The sequence below is a fragment of the Bactrocera neohumeralis genome, chromosome 5, assembly GCF_024586455.1.
Source record: "Bactrocera neohumeralis isolate Rockhampton chromosome 5, APGP_CSIRO_Bneo_wtdbg2-racon-allhic-juicebox.fasta_v2, whole genome shotgun sequence".
Taxonomy (NCBI): domain Eukaryota; kingdom Metazoa; phylum Arthropoda; class Insecta; order Diptera; family Tephritidae; genus Bactrocera; species Bactrocera neohumeralis.
In genome coordinates, this window is record NC_065922.1 from 68,105,209 (window position 1) to 68,121,626 (window position 16,418).

Below are 16,418 nucleotides of genomic sequence, written 5' to 3' on the forward strand. Positions count from 1 at the left end.
TCACGTTTTGAAGTATTTTCATTAACAAATAATAAAAACTTTATAGCCAATTTAATTTCAAAGTGGCTCAGTCGCTCCCACAAAACTCAATACTTTCGGTCGCGTGGTGAAGGTATTTTTAAATACAACAATGGCATCGTATATCACTTTTTGTGGTTCGGCAAAGATGTTCGCCTCATTTTTATCGAAAACCTCCAGATCGCCCACCGTTGAGGCGCTGCTGTTGCTGCCGCTGCTGCTGCCGTTAGTTGAATTGCTGACGTCTTCGTCAGTGCCAATATCTAAAGTGACTGTTTCGTTGATGGTCTTGAAAATTTCGATTATGTAATTGTCATCGGCACGCATTTCTTCCAGCTGATCGGCAATGGATTGCAAGAAGAGACGCTGCGCCATAGTCGACACAACGCTTTCTAATAAGAGAGAGATAGAGAGAGAGAAGAAAGATTATAACCTTATATATTTTAAAGGTTATTATACTCAACTCAATCCTATGTCGTCGGCTATGTTGTTTACAACGATTTTAGCGGTATAATCGCGTATTTCAAAGTCATCATCCATGAGCAGCGCCAGCGTTAGTCCAATAAACAAACGTACGAATGGTAATTTTTTCTTCTCCAAAGCTTTATTAAAATGTACAGCTATGTGTGATAAGATTTGTGCAGCCTTCAATCTGAAAGTGTTGAAAGTTAACTTCCATAAGTTTATATGTGGGTACGTATGTAAGTATATATTTGAGTATGTATGTATATATTTGAGTTGGAAACCGATAAATTTGAACAAAAAGCATAAAACATTACTTCCGGCTGCTCCCAGCTATATCACCTCTCACAGGTCGATTTCTTATAGCATAAGAGGATATAAAAATAAATCTATCTTGATTTGAATCATTCAACTTTTATGTACCCTGTGCAGGGTATAAAAATATCTCACTAACCTCAAACAGTCGGGATTCCAGGCTTGTGAAATTTCCAATAAATATTCCAAATAAGATAGCGATACCTTCGAGTCGACACCGCCTTGTTTAAGCACCAAACGCTCCACACACATGGTCAGCGGTGACTTAACATCACCCGTGTGCTTTTTAGACTCTTTCAGCAAGTGACTTAAAGTGAAATCGAAGTTATCCAATAAACTAAGTATGGCATACGCTTTCATCACACACTCCGGATAGTAGAGTGGCTTCGGCAGTAGTTCCTTCAGTGTGGCATGCAGAGCTTTACTCTGCCGCAACTCTGTGGCCAAACTATCGCGCATCTCAGCGGGCAGAGCGCGTACAAAACGCTGCTCTTCATGCGATATTTCGAATTCTGACAAATCCATTTCCTCCGGCCTTAGTATTAGTAGTATCACATTGAGGCAAACTTCTGCTTGTTCCAATTGCATGCTGGCATGTGTGAGCGGCGGGCAAAGCAGGTAATCGGAGAGCGCACCGAATGGCAGTGTCAAACGTAGAGTATGTAAATTGTAGATATAGAAAGATTTGCGCAGCACCGGATAGTAAAAGCTCAGTTCAGCATTGTAAAGCTCCCTGTGCGTGGTGAAGTAAAGTAAGTTTTGTATGGTTTGTTGTTCATAGCTGAGATTCTGTTGGCTGTTATGGCAAAAAGCAGTTATTAAAATAGTTTTAAATATATCCACAAATATAGTAAATACCTTTGTAGTATCTCGATAAAAATATCCAAAATTAATTTGAGTATAACGGCGTTTTTTATTTGAGTTTTCTCCTGAACTACCACCAATGTGGCCGCTATATCACCGACTAGGTCAGCATCCGGCCGCTTAACTGCTTTCAGTAACATGTAAATCTGAAATTATTTATAAATTAAATGAAATATAATATCTGCGCAGCGTAGACAGCTTAACTCCACGGTGCTCAAAAGCACAACGGATCAATACAATGCGTCGATCAGCGCCCTGAAAATTGGGTAAACATTTTCAATACCAATTGGCAGTGTGGCATGAACACACTAACCACCTTGATAGGGCTCAAGGCCCATCTAAAACCTCTGCCGTACTTCGGGTCCGGCACCCTGTTGCAATGCAACTCCACATTCGACTGACAAAGTCAGTTCTTCCCGCGATTTGGGTTTTAACCACAGCCACCACAAATCTCCACAAAGGGCCAAACCCAATGAGCAGACTTGAGCGAACTCCAGGGGTTACTGCTCCCCGTGGTACCGGGTTAAAGTCTTTGGTATGACCTTGTAGCCGAAGCTACGACCAGTCGCCTCTTACGACAGGCATAAATAAAGATAAATACAGAGTTAAATACAAATCGACAAAGCGCTTTGAGTCTGTCACAAATTTGTTGAAAAGGCTGTCAGTTTCGGTTATTTTTTCTGGTTCGCCGAAGGTAAGACTACCGAGATGTTTCATTCTTAACTAGCTTCGAGCTCAGCGTATTGTCGCTCTGCTGCTACCTGAAGGAGGCTGCACTTCGTATCAGTATGTACGTCTACTGCCGACTCCTACAATCAATATCCCTAGAGTAGCAGAGAAAAACCCGTCACGAGTAGCCTGTGCGAGGCACTCATTCAAGTTGTCAGCTTCCCGGAGCCTTATAGCGCACTTCGCAGCAATATACCACTCCGTTACGACCATTCTGTCGCAAAGAAAACTACATATGAGGTGCTTGAGGTTCGATTCAACCTGAAACTTTTCGAGTTTATTAAGCGCCGTCTCCGGCCACACATTTTTAAAGGCCTTGATATCGAGAAAGGTGTCTACCGCAAATTACGTATGTATAAGAACATAACACTACTTGTTGCAAAACACTGTCGATCGGCCTGCCTTTGCATTTAAAGGTAGGATACGCCTGAACCTTGAGTTCTCATGACAGCTCTCTACACGTTCGCAGAAAGCTTTCTTGGCTATCTTCAGACTTATAGCTTCTAACAAATTATTTCAAAGTTTGCCAACTATTTTTCACGGCAGCTTTTATGGCATTGAGACACTGTGCGCCAGCTCGAATTTCAGGTAGTTGCTCAAAGAATATTTCCAACATAAGCTTGTAGAAGATATGCGGCAATAAAATAATGCTTGACACTTACCTGCAGCAGTTGGCCATGTAAAACATTCAAATTCAAGTTCTTAGGACTATCAGCCGAGATCTATAGGTACACATAATAAAAAATTGCAACAGAAAAATAAAATAATAATATTAAATCTAAAATAAAACCAGTTTCGTACGCACCACAATCTCAGCACACATCTGCAGTACAGTGGCCGGTATGGCATCCTTGGAGACTAGCGCCACAACAGCTTTTGCCGCTAGATAACGCGTCTGCATTTCAGGACAACTCGCACAATTCGCTATGTACGGTATAAACTCGCTTAACTGTAAGTAAACAGAGCATTACAAAATTATAAGAATGTCTACTTGAAGAAACAGCGGCAAACCACCTTCAAATTGGACTCCGTGCCCTCCAGTGCGGACGGATATAGACGACTCAACAACAACAATAGCGGATGTAGGTTATGCGCCTTCTGTTGCTGCTGCACCAATGCGCTGGCTTCTTGCAACTGCGCCAGAAAGAAATCATACAATTTGGGATAACGCAAAAAGAACACCCGTCCGGTCATCTTATTGCGCACATTCAAATTATCGGAATCGCGCGTGCGCTGCACACCGAAAATGCGTGTAATAAGCGCCGCAAAGAGTAAGGTGGCCGAATTTTTTTCCGACCACGTTTCGGCATTGTAACCACGTATGGCGCAAATGACACCGTCGCTCACATACTCCACCACCGCCTCATTCAGATCGGTGCAACGGAAGAGCGCACGCAATATATTCAAGGCATGCGTACGCGATTCGGCGCTGCGTTCGCGCGCCGCACATAACTGCAGCAAATGTGACATGGCATAGTAGAGCGATTTGCTGGAGCCCACGCGCAATTCGGCTGTAATGAGCGCCTGCACCATGAACGGCACGCCCGCGCTTCGACGTGTCGCGCATATCTTCTCATTCAATTGTTCGTCTTTCGCAATGAGTGCGAGCAATTCGCGTAACCATTGCATGGGTAGCGAATTCAAATCGACCACCTCCAGGCACCACAGACGACAACAAAGTTTTAAAAAGCCAACATAGGCCTGTTCGAAGGCTCCACGATGTTTGGTTTCGGCCAGTAACTGCTTGAAATGCTCGCCGATCTCAAGCAATTGCTCTTTGGTGATGAGAAATCGTTCGGTAAATTTACTCAGCTGTATATGTGACTCCAACACTATTTCGCCCAATATCAGTGATACCTCCTTGACGGTGCGCCAAGCGCATAGCAGCACCATTTGCGGTGTTGTCTTCACATTAGACAGATCGGCTTTGGCTAATTTGGCAGAAAGTATTTTAGTATTAGCATCAGGGGCCGTCAGCTCTTCGCCATACTCCGCGGGCAGTTGGCTGAAATCATTCGGCAAATGACCTTCAGGTGATGAGCTATTCACCACAGGCGATACAACGGTGGTCAGCTCCTTACACAATACAATCAACTCGGCTATTATTATGCGCCATGGTATCTCTACTTGCAACTTATCAAATTCGAGTAGCTGTAAGATGTGCTTTACGGCAAATAGAATGCCATATAATGGATTCAATTTGGCCGCTTGCAGTAGACTCTCTTTAGCCAATTTCAGACCAGCTTTCAGTTCTTGCAGGAGCCAACGTAACGCGGCATAGTAGTAGGGTTTATATTGCGTTGGCTCATAACTGCCAAAGCTGCTGATGTGTTCGTTTCGATTACAATAAAATTGCAATTGATATGCGCCGGTTACCGAATCGGCTGGACGGACCGATGTCAAGTTTTTGCAGATATGTGCGAGTGTGATATTCAATTGATGTTTCTGTATTAAATTGCAATTCAAATTTTTTTCAATGAACGTCAAAGTACTTGCAGCTGACGCCTTGTTGGCTTCGTATGAGTCAGCAAGCACATCGGCAAGCGCTTTAACGGTATTTGGTGGTAACACGTCATCAAATGATATATCGCGATTTTTGCAAATCTGTAAAGCCGTTGATAAGAGTTGTAAAGACACTGAACGGCGACTGAAATTGGCGCCCTGAAAGAGAGAAAGCCTATTAATTTGCATAAAAATATTTTACGACTACATACGAGGTACTAAAAAATAATACTAAATAAAAAAATACGAGGTGTGTTCAAAAAATTAGGTGACTAATACGAGTAGTTTTCTGGCACTTTTTCAACGTTCCACGACGTTTGTAACGCCCAAAAGACAACGTACGAGACGCTAAAAATTATATATGTATGTACATATACAAATGATCAACGTGACGAGTTGAGTTGATTTAGTCATGTTCGTCTGTCTGTCCGTCCGTATACATATGTATATGCGATCTGAACTTTTGCACCTGTCCTTTTCTCACCAAGAAGCTGTTCATTTGTTGTTGTTGTTTTAACGGAACCCCCTTAGGATGGTAAGGGTCACTTGTGTTGTCGTCGACGTCATCTAACGGAAGGCCCAAGAAACGTGCTGTTTCGACGGGGTCGAACCAGAGGGAGGAGGGTGTTAGATGAGTAGGGTTCGTAGGGCATGCAAAGAGGTGGTCAGTATCATGCGGAGACTCGTTGCATGCATCATTTTGTTCATTTGTCGGAACGGCCGCTATCGGACCACTGTAGCTAAGAGCTCCCATACCAACTGCACGATCGGAACCAAGTGCTTGTTCGGCATGGGTTATTTTCTAAGACAAAGATATGTACAAACTATAACTACTATACAAACTGACCGATCAAAGTTCGTGTAAGGAATTTTTTTGTATTTGTGAAGAGTATTAGAACTACAGGACGTCACGAGTTTTCGAGAGAAAAATTCTGCGAAAGATTTATGGTCCTTTGCGCATTGGCCACGGCGAATATCGCATTCGATGGAACGATGAGCTGTACGAGATATACGACGACATTGACATAGTTCAGCGAATTAAAAGACAGCGGCTACGCTGGCTGGGTCATGTTGTCCGGATGGATGAAAACACTCCAGCTTTGAAAGTATTCGACGTAGTACCCGCCGGGGGAAGCAGAGGAAGAGGAAGATCTCCACTCCGTTGGAAGGACCAAGTGGAGAAGGACCTGGCTTCGCTTGGAATATCCAATTGGCGCCACGTAGCGAAAAGAAACGACTGGCGCGCTGTTGTTAACTCGGATATAATCGCGTAAGCGGTGTCTACGCCAATTAAGAAGAAGAAGATTAGAACTACAGGCGAAAATTTCATATCGAGAGCTTGATAAAATTTTTCATTTGCGTGAAGCAATAATTCATGATTTGGAACCGAATGATTTTTTGACAAAAACAACAATAAAATAATGTTAATTGTTAAACTTTAGTTCTAGTTTGAATTCAAGTGCAGAATTTCATGAAGCGGCGAAAATTTTCTGCGATTGAAGATTTTTCGCCACGATCCCAGTTAGGTATACACCAAAATTCTTATCAGCAGTGATTTGAGAATTGGTAACTGCTTTGTTTGAACTGTGGGTGAATTAAGGAAGTAAGGATTATGAATTTAACAGTAAACCTTACTTAAACTAACCTTACTTTTGGCACACCGCGTACTAATATTTGTATGATATTACTGACTGATTGATAAATATAAAATAAATAATAAAAATAAATAATAAAAAAAATAATAAAAATTATAATAAATAACCGTAAACATACCTGGAACAGATTTTCCACCAATTTTTTAATAACATCGCGCAAAAATTTCAATTGCAATGGCGCATCAGCACCAATGCCTTTACCAGCAGCGTTTGCCGCATTACTTGCCTTGGCGGGTTTATAATCTTTAAGCACTTTAGCAAGATTTACTTCGCAACGACTTAGTGCTTTGTCGAACAAGGCTAGCATTTTTTGACGTGTCGCTGGACTTTGACAATTGGAATTGTATTCGAGGAAGGTAAGCAAATTTTCACATTCCAACAATGTCAGCAGCTCCGTTGTCTTATTTGTCTCCACCAACAAGCGCAAGGCCATAATGCGCGTTTCATCCGAATTGCAGATAATGCTGTACACAAGATTGCTGGAGAATTGCTCCATTATTTCGGTAAAATCATCAACTTTAATGCCCGCCGTACGCACAGCCCACAGTACCGACAACTTCGTGCTAATCGGTATTTGAGCTGGATGTTGTATGATATGCTTTACAATTTTCGGTTCATATTTCACCGCTTTAACAATTAGCGTTTCGACGTCACCCAAACGCGCGTCATCAGCAGTGGCTATCACAAGCAGATATTCGATCCAGAGTTTGACCCAAGCTTCGTATCGCACCTCTTTGTGATTGGCAAACATAAGTGCTATAAAAAATATGAAATATATGAAATGTATATAGTAATATGTTTACTATTTTGTAAGGTGTACTTGTTTAGCTGTACTTACTCTCAAATAAGTTGTTGACCATGAAATCACGACCGAGCTGTTCGGCGAAAATGTTTGTAAATACTTCGGAACATTGATGTATTATGGCATCAGCGCCCATAATTGCGGCAGTTTGTTGCAGCACTACACATTTCATAGAAAACGACAGTCGCTCAGAATTGCAAGCATCATAAATCTTTTGTATGAGAAAGTCAAATTTAATTTTTTTGGCCGCTGCCACAGTATTACGCAGCAAATCCCGACACAAATGCCGCACGCTATCCATGTGATGCTCTAAATACCCAAATGTAAATATTAAAAGTTTACGTAATATCAACTTGGCATCATCGGTAGGTGATGCTTGCGGCTTTAATTCAAAAGTGAGTATAATTTTTGATATCTGATAAAGTGCACGTGTAGCGCAAAGTAAAATATTCGGCACCGTCGCATTAGCGTTTGCAATTTCCTCTATCTTGCTGCAAATGTCGCGTATATCTGCCGAGATATGTTGAAAATCATGGTGATCGAAAGTATTGACGATGCCAACACATAACGCAATCTCATTGGGATTCTTCGTCAGTTTGACTTCTTGTATAAAACTTTCATAGGTAGCCGTTAGTTTGGCGTTGTGCGCTAATAAAATACCAGAATTGGTGCGTGGATCCATGGGTATTTCGTCGTCGTGTACAATTTGCTGACATAGCGCAGCTAACTGTTTGAGTGTGTCACTGTGTATTTCTTTGACTTTTGCGCCATACTCCTGTACACAGCTGAGTAGCAAGCGTATAGCATTGTGTACATACAAGTAATACTCATTACGCACGGAGGGTGAACTAAGCACACTAAAACGGAATATAATATGAAATTGTAAATAATAAATAAACAGTTTGTTTGAATTGTTGTCACAAACCCCAATTCGGTAAGATATTTTTGCACGGCCGCGCTGAGAAAAGGAAACACATCAACTATGCTGTGCTGAAATGCTTTAAGGCCACAATCGAAATTCTCGAAACAGCCAGACATTGAAGTGACTGTAAAATTCCAAGTGCTGCTCTCAGTCTCTCCTCTGGTTTCCTCCACTAAACGTTGCAATGTGTGTGACAAAGCGTTTACAATGGATGTTTCATCTGTATCACCGGTGCCCAGCCGGGCAGCTGTAATTAGAAGCCTGCATGAAGAAGTAAAGAAAAATATATGCCGATTTTAAATTGAAACAAATTTACTGCAAAACTTTAAACTACTTACCTAAGTATTTGATTACGTACGGGATGCTTAAGCGGACAATGAAAATATAAGTCTGCCAGAAATTGCAATGCTTGGATATCTCTACTAAGGTTTTTAAATATCTAAATTATAAAATATTTTAAAACCGTAAATTTATGTTTACAATATGTGTGTATGTATGTACTTACATTTTTCACGGCCGCCACCTGTGCTGGTATGGAATTAGCACTCTTTAATTCAATACAATAACTCGCGTCGGCTATATTTTAAGATAAAAGCACAAACGTGTATATTTTGTTTATAAATTTTAATTAAAGCTTACAATTTTCGTAAAGTTTTGGCAACGTGACAAGCGTAGTCCGCATTTCGGCATTCTTCTTTACATTGTCCCCTGTCTTCACCGAAGACACACGCAAATTTAGTGAATTCATTGCTTTCTGTTTATTTAGTTTTTCTTTCCAACAGTTTATACAAAATATGAATACAAATGTCTTTGATATTAATCTGTGATATTTCAAAAACCTAGAAAACTGATAGTAATATAAGCAACAAAAGACCGCAAAAGCGGAACTATCAGCTGTGCTAATAGTGTTTACCACTCCTACTTTTCTCCCTTTCATTTGTTGATAACACGGAATCTGCCCACTTAAATGTTGAAGTTGACCACACTTTTCTTAAAATCAGCTGTTCGAGTTGCTGATAGATATTAAAAAAAATATGTAAATGTTTTATTTCTCAATGATAAAGGATTTTCGGTAAACTTCAAAGCGTAATTATTAAATACATTAATTAACTAAAAGGAAAGTTAATAACTATATTAAATTGAAGTTCTGACATTATACTTATATTAATAATTTAATTTACTGAAGTGTGGTAACCCTATCATTTGTAGTGAGTGCTGCACAACACGTGTAAGCCGTACTTTTATTTTACTGGTATTTTTTTAGTAAATTAATATTTAAAAGCAGTTTTAAAGCCCTTTTTGCAAATCAGTCACTAAAATGGGTAAGAAGACTAAAGTTGGAAAGGCGCGGAAAGATAAATTTTACCAGCTCGCTAAGGAAACAGGTGAGTACATATTCCAATTCCCAATGAAATCTTTACTTTTATTCATTTACTGCTTACAGGTTTTCGTTCCCGTGCTGCATTTAAGTTGGTACAACTTAATCGTAAATTTGGTTTCCTACAGCAATCACAAGTATGTATAGATTTGTGTGCAGCGCCAGGAGGTTGGATGCAAGTCGCCAAACAAAACATGCCCGTATCGAGCATTGTTGTTGGTGTCGATTTGTATCCCATTCGTCCAATACCAGGCTGTATAAGTCTTGTTGAGGACATTACCACCGAAAAGTGTAAACAGTCGTTGACCAAGGAGTTGCAGTCGTGGAAAGTTGATGTTGTACTGCACGACGGTGCTCCGAATGTGGGTCGCAATTGGTTATTTGACGCTTACCAACAAATATGCTTAACATTGAATGCGTTGAAACTTAGTACACATTTTCTACGTAGCGGCGGTTGGTTTGTTACAAAAGTGTTTCGTTCCAAGGATTATAACGCATTATTGTGGGTGTTGAAACAGTTATTCAAAAAGGTGCATGCCACTAAACCGAGTGCTTCTCGTAAGGAATCGGCTGAGATATTCATAGTTTGTCAAGGTTACTTAGCGCCCACAAAAATAGATCCACGATTTTTGGATCCTAAATATGTTTTTGAAGATTTAGATATCGAGGGCAAGAAAAAAAATGCCTTGCTGCATCCTGAAAAGCAGAAACGCGTCAAGGCCGAAGGTTACACAGAGGCAGATATTGCACTGCGTAACGAACTATCTGCTACCGAGTTTATGCAGTCAAGCAGTGGGTTAGGAGCGCTACAAAGTATAGGTTCAATAATCATCGATGATGAGCGTATCGCAAAACATCCAAAGACTACTCCAGAAATTCTAGAATGTTGCAAGGATATTAAGGTACTTGGGCGCAAGGATATTAAAGGATTGTTGGCATGGTGGAAGACCTTAAAAGATGAATTGTTTAAAAAACCTGAGAAGGAGACCACCGTTATAGAGGAGGAAGCTCCAAAGAAAACGCTGACACAAGAAGAAATAGAGGATATGGAAGAGGAAGAATTGCAACAACAAATAGCGGAACTTGCCGAAGACGAACAACGTGAGGTCAAACGGAAACGGAAGAAAGATCTCAGAGCAAAACAGAAATTACATGAAAAAATGAATCTAAATATGGTGATCAAAGGCGATGCGGGACCTCAAGAAGAAGCTGAACTGGAAATATTCGATTTAAAGAGTGTTAAATCACAACGTGAACTAGACGAAATGTTGGATGTGGTGCCTGATTTTGAAGTTGAAGGCGAAGCAGTCGAAGTACCGAAATTGCCAAAATATAAAGCTTACGATAAAGATGATAAGCGCCTGGATGATGATGCCAATTATGAAAACGACGATGAGCCCGATGTATCCGCGGAAGAAGATTCTGAAAGTGACTATGAGAAGGATGGCTTGGGTTTGAGCGAAGACGAAGACAATACAATCGAGGCACAAAAGAAAAAGAAACGCACCGAACATCCGCTTATAAAATCGGGAGACTTTAGAGATAAGGATACAAAACGTCAACAGCGTGTGCAATTGTGGTTCGAAAAAGATAATCTGCAACAAATAGATTCGGAAGATGATGAGGATTATGATTTAGATCGATTAGCAAATGAATATAAAAGTAAAGGTGTAGCAGTACTGGGCGAATCACAGCAAAATGCCGACTCGGCAAAATTACCGTTAGGCAAGAAAGCTAAAAGGCGTGCACGACATGATGACGCAAACGAGAAGTCGAGTTCCGAATCCAGCGATAGCGACTCTGATGCCACTGCAGATGAAGATGACGAAGATGGTGAAAAAAAGGTTGCCGGCAATATGGCAAAAGGTGAGTGGAGCATTAAATTATAAATTATGCATATATATATATATTTTTTTTTGTTAGAGCCAAAAGCGAAGAAGGTTCGACTTTCCGAAGAAGAGCTTGCTCTTGGATCTATGATGATTAAGGGCAAGAAAACACGTCGTGATCTTATAGATGGTGCTTGGAATCGTTATGCCTTCAACGACGAAAATCTACCACATTGGTTCGTTCAAGACGAAGATTTACATATGCGAAAACCAGTACCAGTGCCAAACGAAATCATAGAGGAGTATGAACGTAAAGTGCAAGAATTGAACGCACGGCCAATTAAGAAGGTAATGGAGGCTAAGGCACGCAAGCGCAAACACGCGCTCAAACGCTTAGCCAAAGCAAAGAAACAAGCTGAAAAAATAATGGACGACAACGACGCGACGGCGCAAGAAAAAGCAAAACAGCTAAGAAAGATTTACAAGAAGGCGCAAGAGAAGAAAAAGGAAATTACTTATGTTGTAGCGAAAAAACATCAAGCAGCGAAACGTGCGCGTCGTCCCGCCGGCTTGAAGGGACGTTACCGTGTGGTCGATCCGCGACAGAAGAAAGACAAACGCGCACTGAGTGCGAAATCAAAGCGCGAAAAGAAACGTAAGGGCAAAAAATAAGAAAACTATATTAGCACTAAATTTATACATATTGCTATGTACAGAATTACATAATAATAGTTATAGTTAATAATTGATTAAATGTATTTACAAATTCACAAAGAAGCTTTTTAATTTCAAACAGAAAAATTGGCATTTTTATACCCAAAAAAGGGTAAATTATGTAAAAGTAAAAGGATTTTTTTTTATTCTTCAAAGACAATAATCGTATGTATTCATTACTTTTTTACAACAGAAAACTAAAGCTGTTCTAAACGCTTAAGCAACTTAAATACATATATAGACAAAATACTTTGAACGGACTAAAATAAGAAATGAGAGTAAGCTTTTAACTTTAGAAATATTGTTGTACATATTTTTTTTTAGATAAGAACGTCTAAACTAGCCAACCACCAATTTTTTCATATATGTATGTATGTACTTTCTTATCTCTAGTTATAATATTTAAGAAAATATCCATATTCCTACATTCACCACTACAGTATGTACAGAAAATTGCATAAATAAGGCACCAATTCCTTTGTAAAACCCTTTGTAACCTTCCATAATTACAATGGTATTAAAACAATCTCCTATTCCTTGATAATATGTTAATAGCGGTTGCACACTCTCACCATTATCAAGATTATCTATAATAGTGTCAGTATCCTGTAGTAGAAGGCGATGCAGAATAGTTTCCAACGGATAAAACGTAATCTCGGTAACGATGCGTGCAATCAGATCAGATCTAATTTCCATTTTTTGATTATCCAATTCGCATGGTTCTAGTATTTTTCTTTTCTTACGTAAAATGGCCAAGGCAGAGTTTTTTACCAGCACTCTAGGGATACAGAAAAGTAAGTAATTATGGTTTGAAGTAGGTGTGCCGTTTACGGTACTCTGTAGTATAGATATAAAATTTATTACCTAAATTCGTATTTTGCGATTTCCATGCACATGTAAGGAAAAAATAGTGATTTTACGGATATTTGACGTTGGCAGTTAGTCGAACTGGTAGAACCGACACCGGGTAACATTAAGTTTCCTACAGTGCTCATTAAACAATATCTTTTTAGTCCGAGCGTAGCAGCTTCGATACTATAAGCGAAAATAGTGTAGACAAATTTGAATATTAAAGGAAGCAGGATATGTGCCACAACTTGTAATAAAAATAAATTACGAAAGTTACGAGTTTCGCGCAATTTATAACCACGCTGCAGTACTATAAGTAAATGATGTTCACTAAATATCAAGGAAAAAATTAAAAGTAATGTTTTTGTTTTGTTTCGTTTCGTTAATAAAAAATTTGAAAAAAAAAATCTTTTTTTTATTATATTTATATATGCAGTATTGCAAATAATGCATTAAAAAAACTAATTGAATTAACATTTGAGTTATTTTTTTATTTGTAGTCCCGAAACTTTTAATTAAGAAATTTTTTTAAATTTTGATCTTAAATACCGGAGTGAAAAAAAACCATTTTGTTTATCTTTTGATCTTTCTTTAAATGAGCAGAATTTTTAATAAAATATCAGGACAGTTTAGCTCTTGTCTTATGAAACACTACATTTTCAGTTTAAAATATGAAATTTTTTATCAGTTTTCATTCCAGCTTTTCATTTGAAAACTATTATTTTTTATTTGTTGCTAAATTTTTTTATCATAAACATTTTCTCAATTTTTACTTCAAGATGTTTGGAATTAAATATTTATTTTTAATAGCAATAGAAATGAAATATTCAATTTTTAATCTCAAAATTATTGAATTAAATTTTCGCAAACCTACTCAAATATATGCTAAACGCAAAAAACAAATATATGTATATTATTTTAGTTCTATACGAAATATAATAATAGTATATAATACTACGGTTAACCAATCTTATTTTAATAGAATTTTTTTAAGACAATTTTTTGATAGAAAATTTTTCTCACGAGCTCATTGACTAAATTAAGGTTCTACCTATAATTTCGAAATCAACAAATATTTTCACGTTGCGAGAATATAAAAAACATAATTTTTTGTTAATTTCCGTCTTTACATACATACATACCATTGGCGCATTATACAGACAACTAACGGAGTTTCGCCTTCATAGAAAAACATTTTGAAAATTAATAGCATTGAATGTTATTTCAGTCTAACTAACCTGTGAAAGTGTCATTTCCTATCAGCCAAGAAATGCCTTTTAAAATAAGGCTACAACCAAGACCTTTCCAAAATGTTTTAGGACCTTGACGATAATACAGTTGTATTATGATTGGCACTAACGAAAAAGGCAGTAAATGAAAGCTGTAAAATGATAAATGATTTGTTAATTATTAATAAAATTCAATATATCATTAAAGTGTTACCTTCGAGCTACGTTGTTAACTTGACATTGTTGACGCAAAACAATAAACGGATGAGAGAGCACATTATCGACGAACCAGCTGAACCACGTCAAGCCTATAGGATCATATTAATTGCTATATTAGTAACAAGTCAGCAAACTAAATTTCGTTTTAATTAATATTTAACTTAGAAGTGCTACTAGTAAAGTGTGTTATTATTATTATTTTTTTGTTCAATGGTTCATACCTTTGCTTTTATTCTTTGGAATATCTGATTCTGAATTTCTATACCTATTGTCACATAAACATCTTGGAAGTTGTGCATATTCATAATAATAATCCGAAAATATCTCTTCTTCATACCGTTGTCTCCGATTGTCGTTTCGTCTCATTGAATTTTCGTTGAGAAAAAGTATTTCTTGGTTTCTCCTTAAGGCTTCAATGAGATTTGCTGAAAACTCATATTCTTCTCTTGTTAGCAGTTCAACACGCCCAACACTAAATAAACATAAAATTAACTTGTTTTTAAGGATAAACATTTTTCCAGCTACTCACACTTCTGGTACACCCACACCCCAGTAGCGCATAAAAATTAGAAAGTTATCCTTATTATTGCATACTGGACATCTAAATAAATCGCCGGCTGAGTGTGCATACGTTTGTAAACACAATTTGTGAAACCAATTGTTGCAGCAACACGGCGAGCGCAACATTTTCGCTGGATTGAATTTATTAGTTCCTTTGAAAATTTTATCACGGCAGATGCAGCAAATTTCATTCGCGTTTGGACGAGACTTGGGCAATTTAACATGGCAATGACAATACGAAAGAAAGGGTGCAACAAATTGATTTCTGGCCCCATTTTTTAGGCCGCAAATAAAGTGAAATGTACGTTGACAATCACGTTGGCTGCAACTAATATTTGCAATTTTCTTTTTACAATAGCAGCAATTCTGCAGGTGCATACATTTCATAAAAAGCAAATTTACGAAAAAATTAATTAGTAGGCACATAAAGCAAAGAAAAACACTTTTTGAAAAATACTTTTAAACTACAAATAGCTAACCAACAAATAATTTCCGTTAATCCGTAAACTAATCTTATATTCTATTAAAAATTAAAACTGGAATTATCATTATTTCGTGAAAAAAATTTATGTATTAAAATAAGTATTTTTTCAGTTTGTTTATTTACCCTCGTGTTGAAAAGTCTGCGTTGATTTGAAATTTCATCTAGAAAGAATTCGTAAACCCCATAATCATCGTCTTGATGCCCTTGTAGCCCAGAAGAAAAGAACTGAAAAGATAATATGTTAAAATATAAATAAATAACGTAAATTCAGAATTATTTATTTATTTATTTATTCATAAGCTCAAGTTATTTATTTATAATAAAAATAAATTAAACAATTCTTTGATAATTTAAACATGATTCCATTTTTATAATTACAAATTTTACAACCGATAAGTTTGTTTGTTTGCTATTTGCACAATGCGGGCAACTTTGTTCAAGGTCACCATACTTTTTAATTCGGGGAATCCCATGATATGTTTTCCGCCCTCATTACTGAAAACTTGCTAAATCATATTTAATTATTAATATTCACGGTTGCGCTTTAGCATACCATCCCACAATTTCAGGGTTAAAAGTGCTCATAACTTTAAATTTCAAACCATAGAAATTTATATTTATATATGCATAACTAACCAAGCAATTTTTGTGCACCGCTATGTTTTGCTTTCTTATAAATGGACCACATTGAATTACATCTTGTTGATTAGAGCCGCAAAGCTGACACTGCATTATTAAAACTTTTAATATTATTGTTATTCACGCAAGTAATGAACAATAAATTCGAAAATATATTTAAAAGAACTTCACAACATACTACTTTTCTCAGACAGCTTATTAGAGATGCTAGATTTTTTGCAATAAATTCTATTAAAGATGTATGAAA

The 16,418-nt window shown here is 37.7% G+C and overlaps 3 protein-coding genes across 3 annotated transcripts; 1 reads left to right on the top strand and 2 right to left on the bottom strand.

The window, feature by feature from the left end:
- On the bottom strand, positions 1-9,148 carry LOC126758610 (thyroid adenoma-associated protein homolog). The gene is made up of 13 exons (XM_050472949.1): positions 8,909-9,148; positions 8,775-8,845; positions 8,608-8,708; positions 8,273-8,530; positions 7,384-8,204; positions 6,664-7,301; positions 3,403-5,049; positions 3,194-3,337; positions 3,051-3,110; positions 1,654-1,805; positions 935-1,591; positions 483-670; positions 1-410 (listed from the first exon to the last, which is right to left on the bottom strand). The coding sequence occupies exons 1-13, from the start codon at positions 9,015-9,017 to the stop codon at positions 58-60; spliced, it is 5,199 nt and encodes a 1,732-aa protein (XP_050328906.1). The 5' UTR covers positions 9,018-9,148; the 3' UTR covers positions 1-57.
- Positions 9,149-9,462: 314 nt separating this feature from the next.
- On the top strand, positions 9,463-12,617 carry LOC126760769 (pre-rRNA 2'-O-ribose RNA methyltransferase FTSJ3). The gene is made up of 3 exons (XM_050476665.1): positions 9,463-9,654; positions 9,714-11,513; positions 11,571-12,617. Exons 1-3 carry the CDS (start codon positions 9,588-9,590, stop codon positions 12,146-12,148), a joined length of 2,445 nt encoding a protein of 814 aa, XP_050332622.1. The 5' UTR covers positions 9,463-9,587; the 3' UTR covers positions 12,149-12,617.
- Positions 12,556-16,386, bottom strand: LOC126760770 (solute carrier family 25 member 46-A-like). The gene is made up of 9 exons (XM_050476666.1): positions 16,169-16,386; positions 15,656-15,757; positions 15,017-15,414; positions 14,709-14,959; positions 14,483-14,576; positions 14,278-14,420; positions 14,182-14,218; positions 13,055-13,225; positions 12,556-12,968 (listed from the first exon to the last, which is right to left on the bottom strand). The coding sequence occupies exons 1-9, from the start codon at positions 16,262-16,264 to the stop codon at positions 12,593-12,595; spliced, it is 1,668 nt and encodes a 555-aa protein (XP_050332623.1). The 5' UTR covers positions 16,265-16,386; the 3' UTR covers positions 12,556-12,592.
- Positions 16,387-16,418: the final 32 nt, after the last annotated feature.

Excerpts from the sequence above, each read along its gene's own strand:
- LOC126760769 (XM_050476665.1), top strand. The coding sequence starts at position 9,588 with ATGGGTAAGAAGACTAAAGTTGGAAAGGCGCGGAAAGATAAATTTTAC. Across the intron at positions 9,655-9,713 it reads CCAGCTCGCTAAGGAAACAG|GTTTTCGTTCCCGTGCTGCA; the intron begins GTGAGTACATAT and ends TACTGCTTACAG. Across the intron at positions 11,514-11,570 it reads TGCCGGCAATATGGCAAAAG|AGCCAAAAGCGAAGAAGGTT; the intron begins GTGAGTGGAGCA and ends TTTTTTTGTTAG.
- LOC126758610 (XM_050472949.1), bottom strand. The coding sequence starts at position 9,017 with ATGAATTCACTAAATTTGCGTGTGTCTTCGGTGAAGACAGGGGACAAT. Across the intron at positions 1,806-3,050 it reads TACATGGCCAACTGCTGCAG|ATTTACATGTTACTGAAAGC; the intron begins GTAAGTGTCAAG and ends AAATAATTTCAG. Across the intron at positions 411-482 it reads AGCCGACGACATAGGATTGA|AAAGCGTTGTGTCGACTATG; the intron begins GTTGAGTATAAT and ends CTCTCTTATTAG.
- LOC126760770 (XM_050476666.1), bottom strand. The coding sequence starts at position 16,264 with ATGCAGTGTCAGCTTTGCGGCTCTAATCAACAAGATGTAATTCAATGT. Across the intron at positions 15,758-16,168 it reads CGGTGCACAAAAATTGCTTG|TTCTTTTCTTCTGGGCTACA; the intron begins GTTAGTTATGCA and ends TTATCTTTTCAG. Across the intron at positions 13,226-14,181 it reads GTCTGTATAATGCGCCAATG|TATCGAAGCTGCTACGCTCG; the intron begins GTATGTATGTAT and ends TTTCGCTTATAG.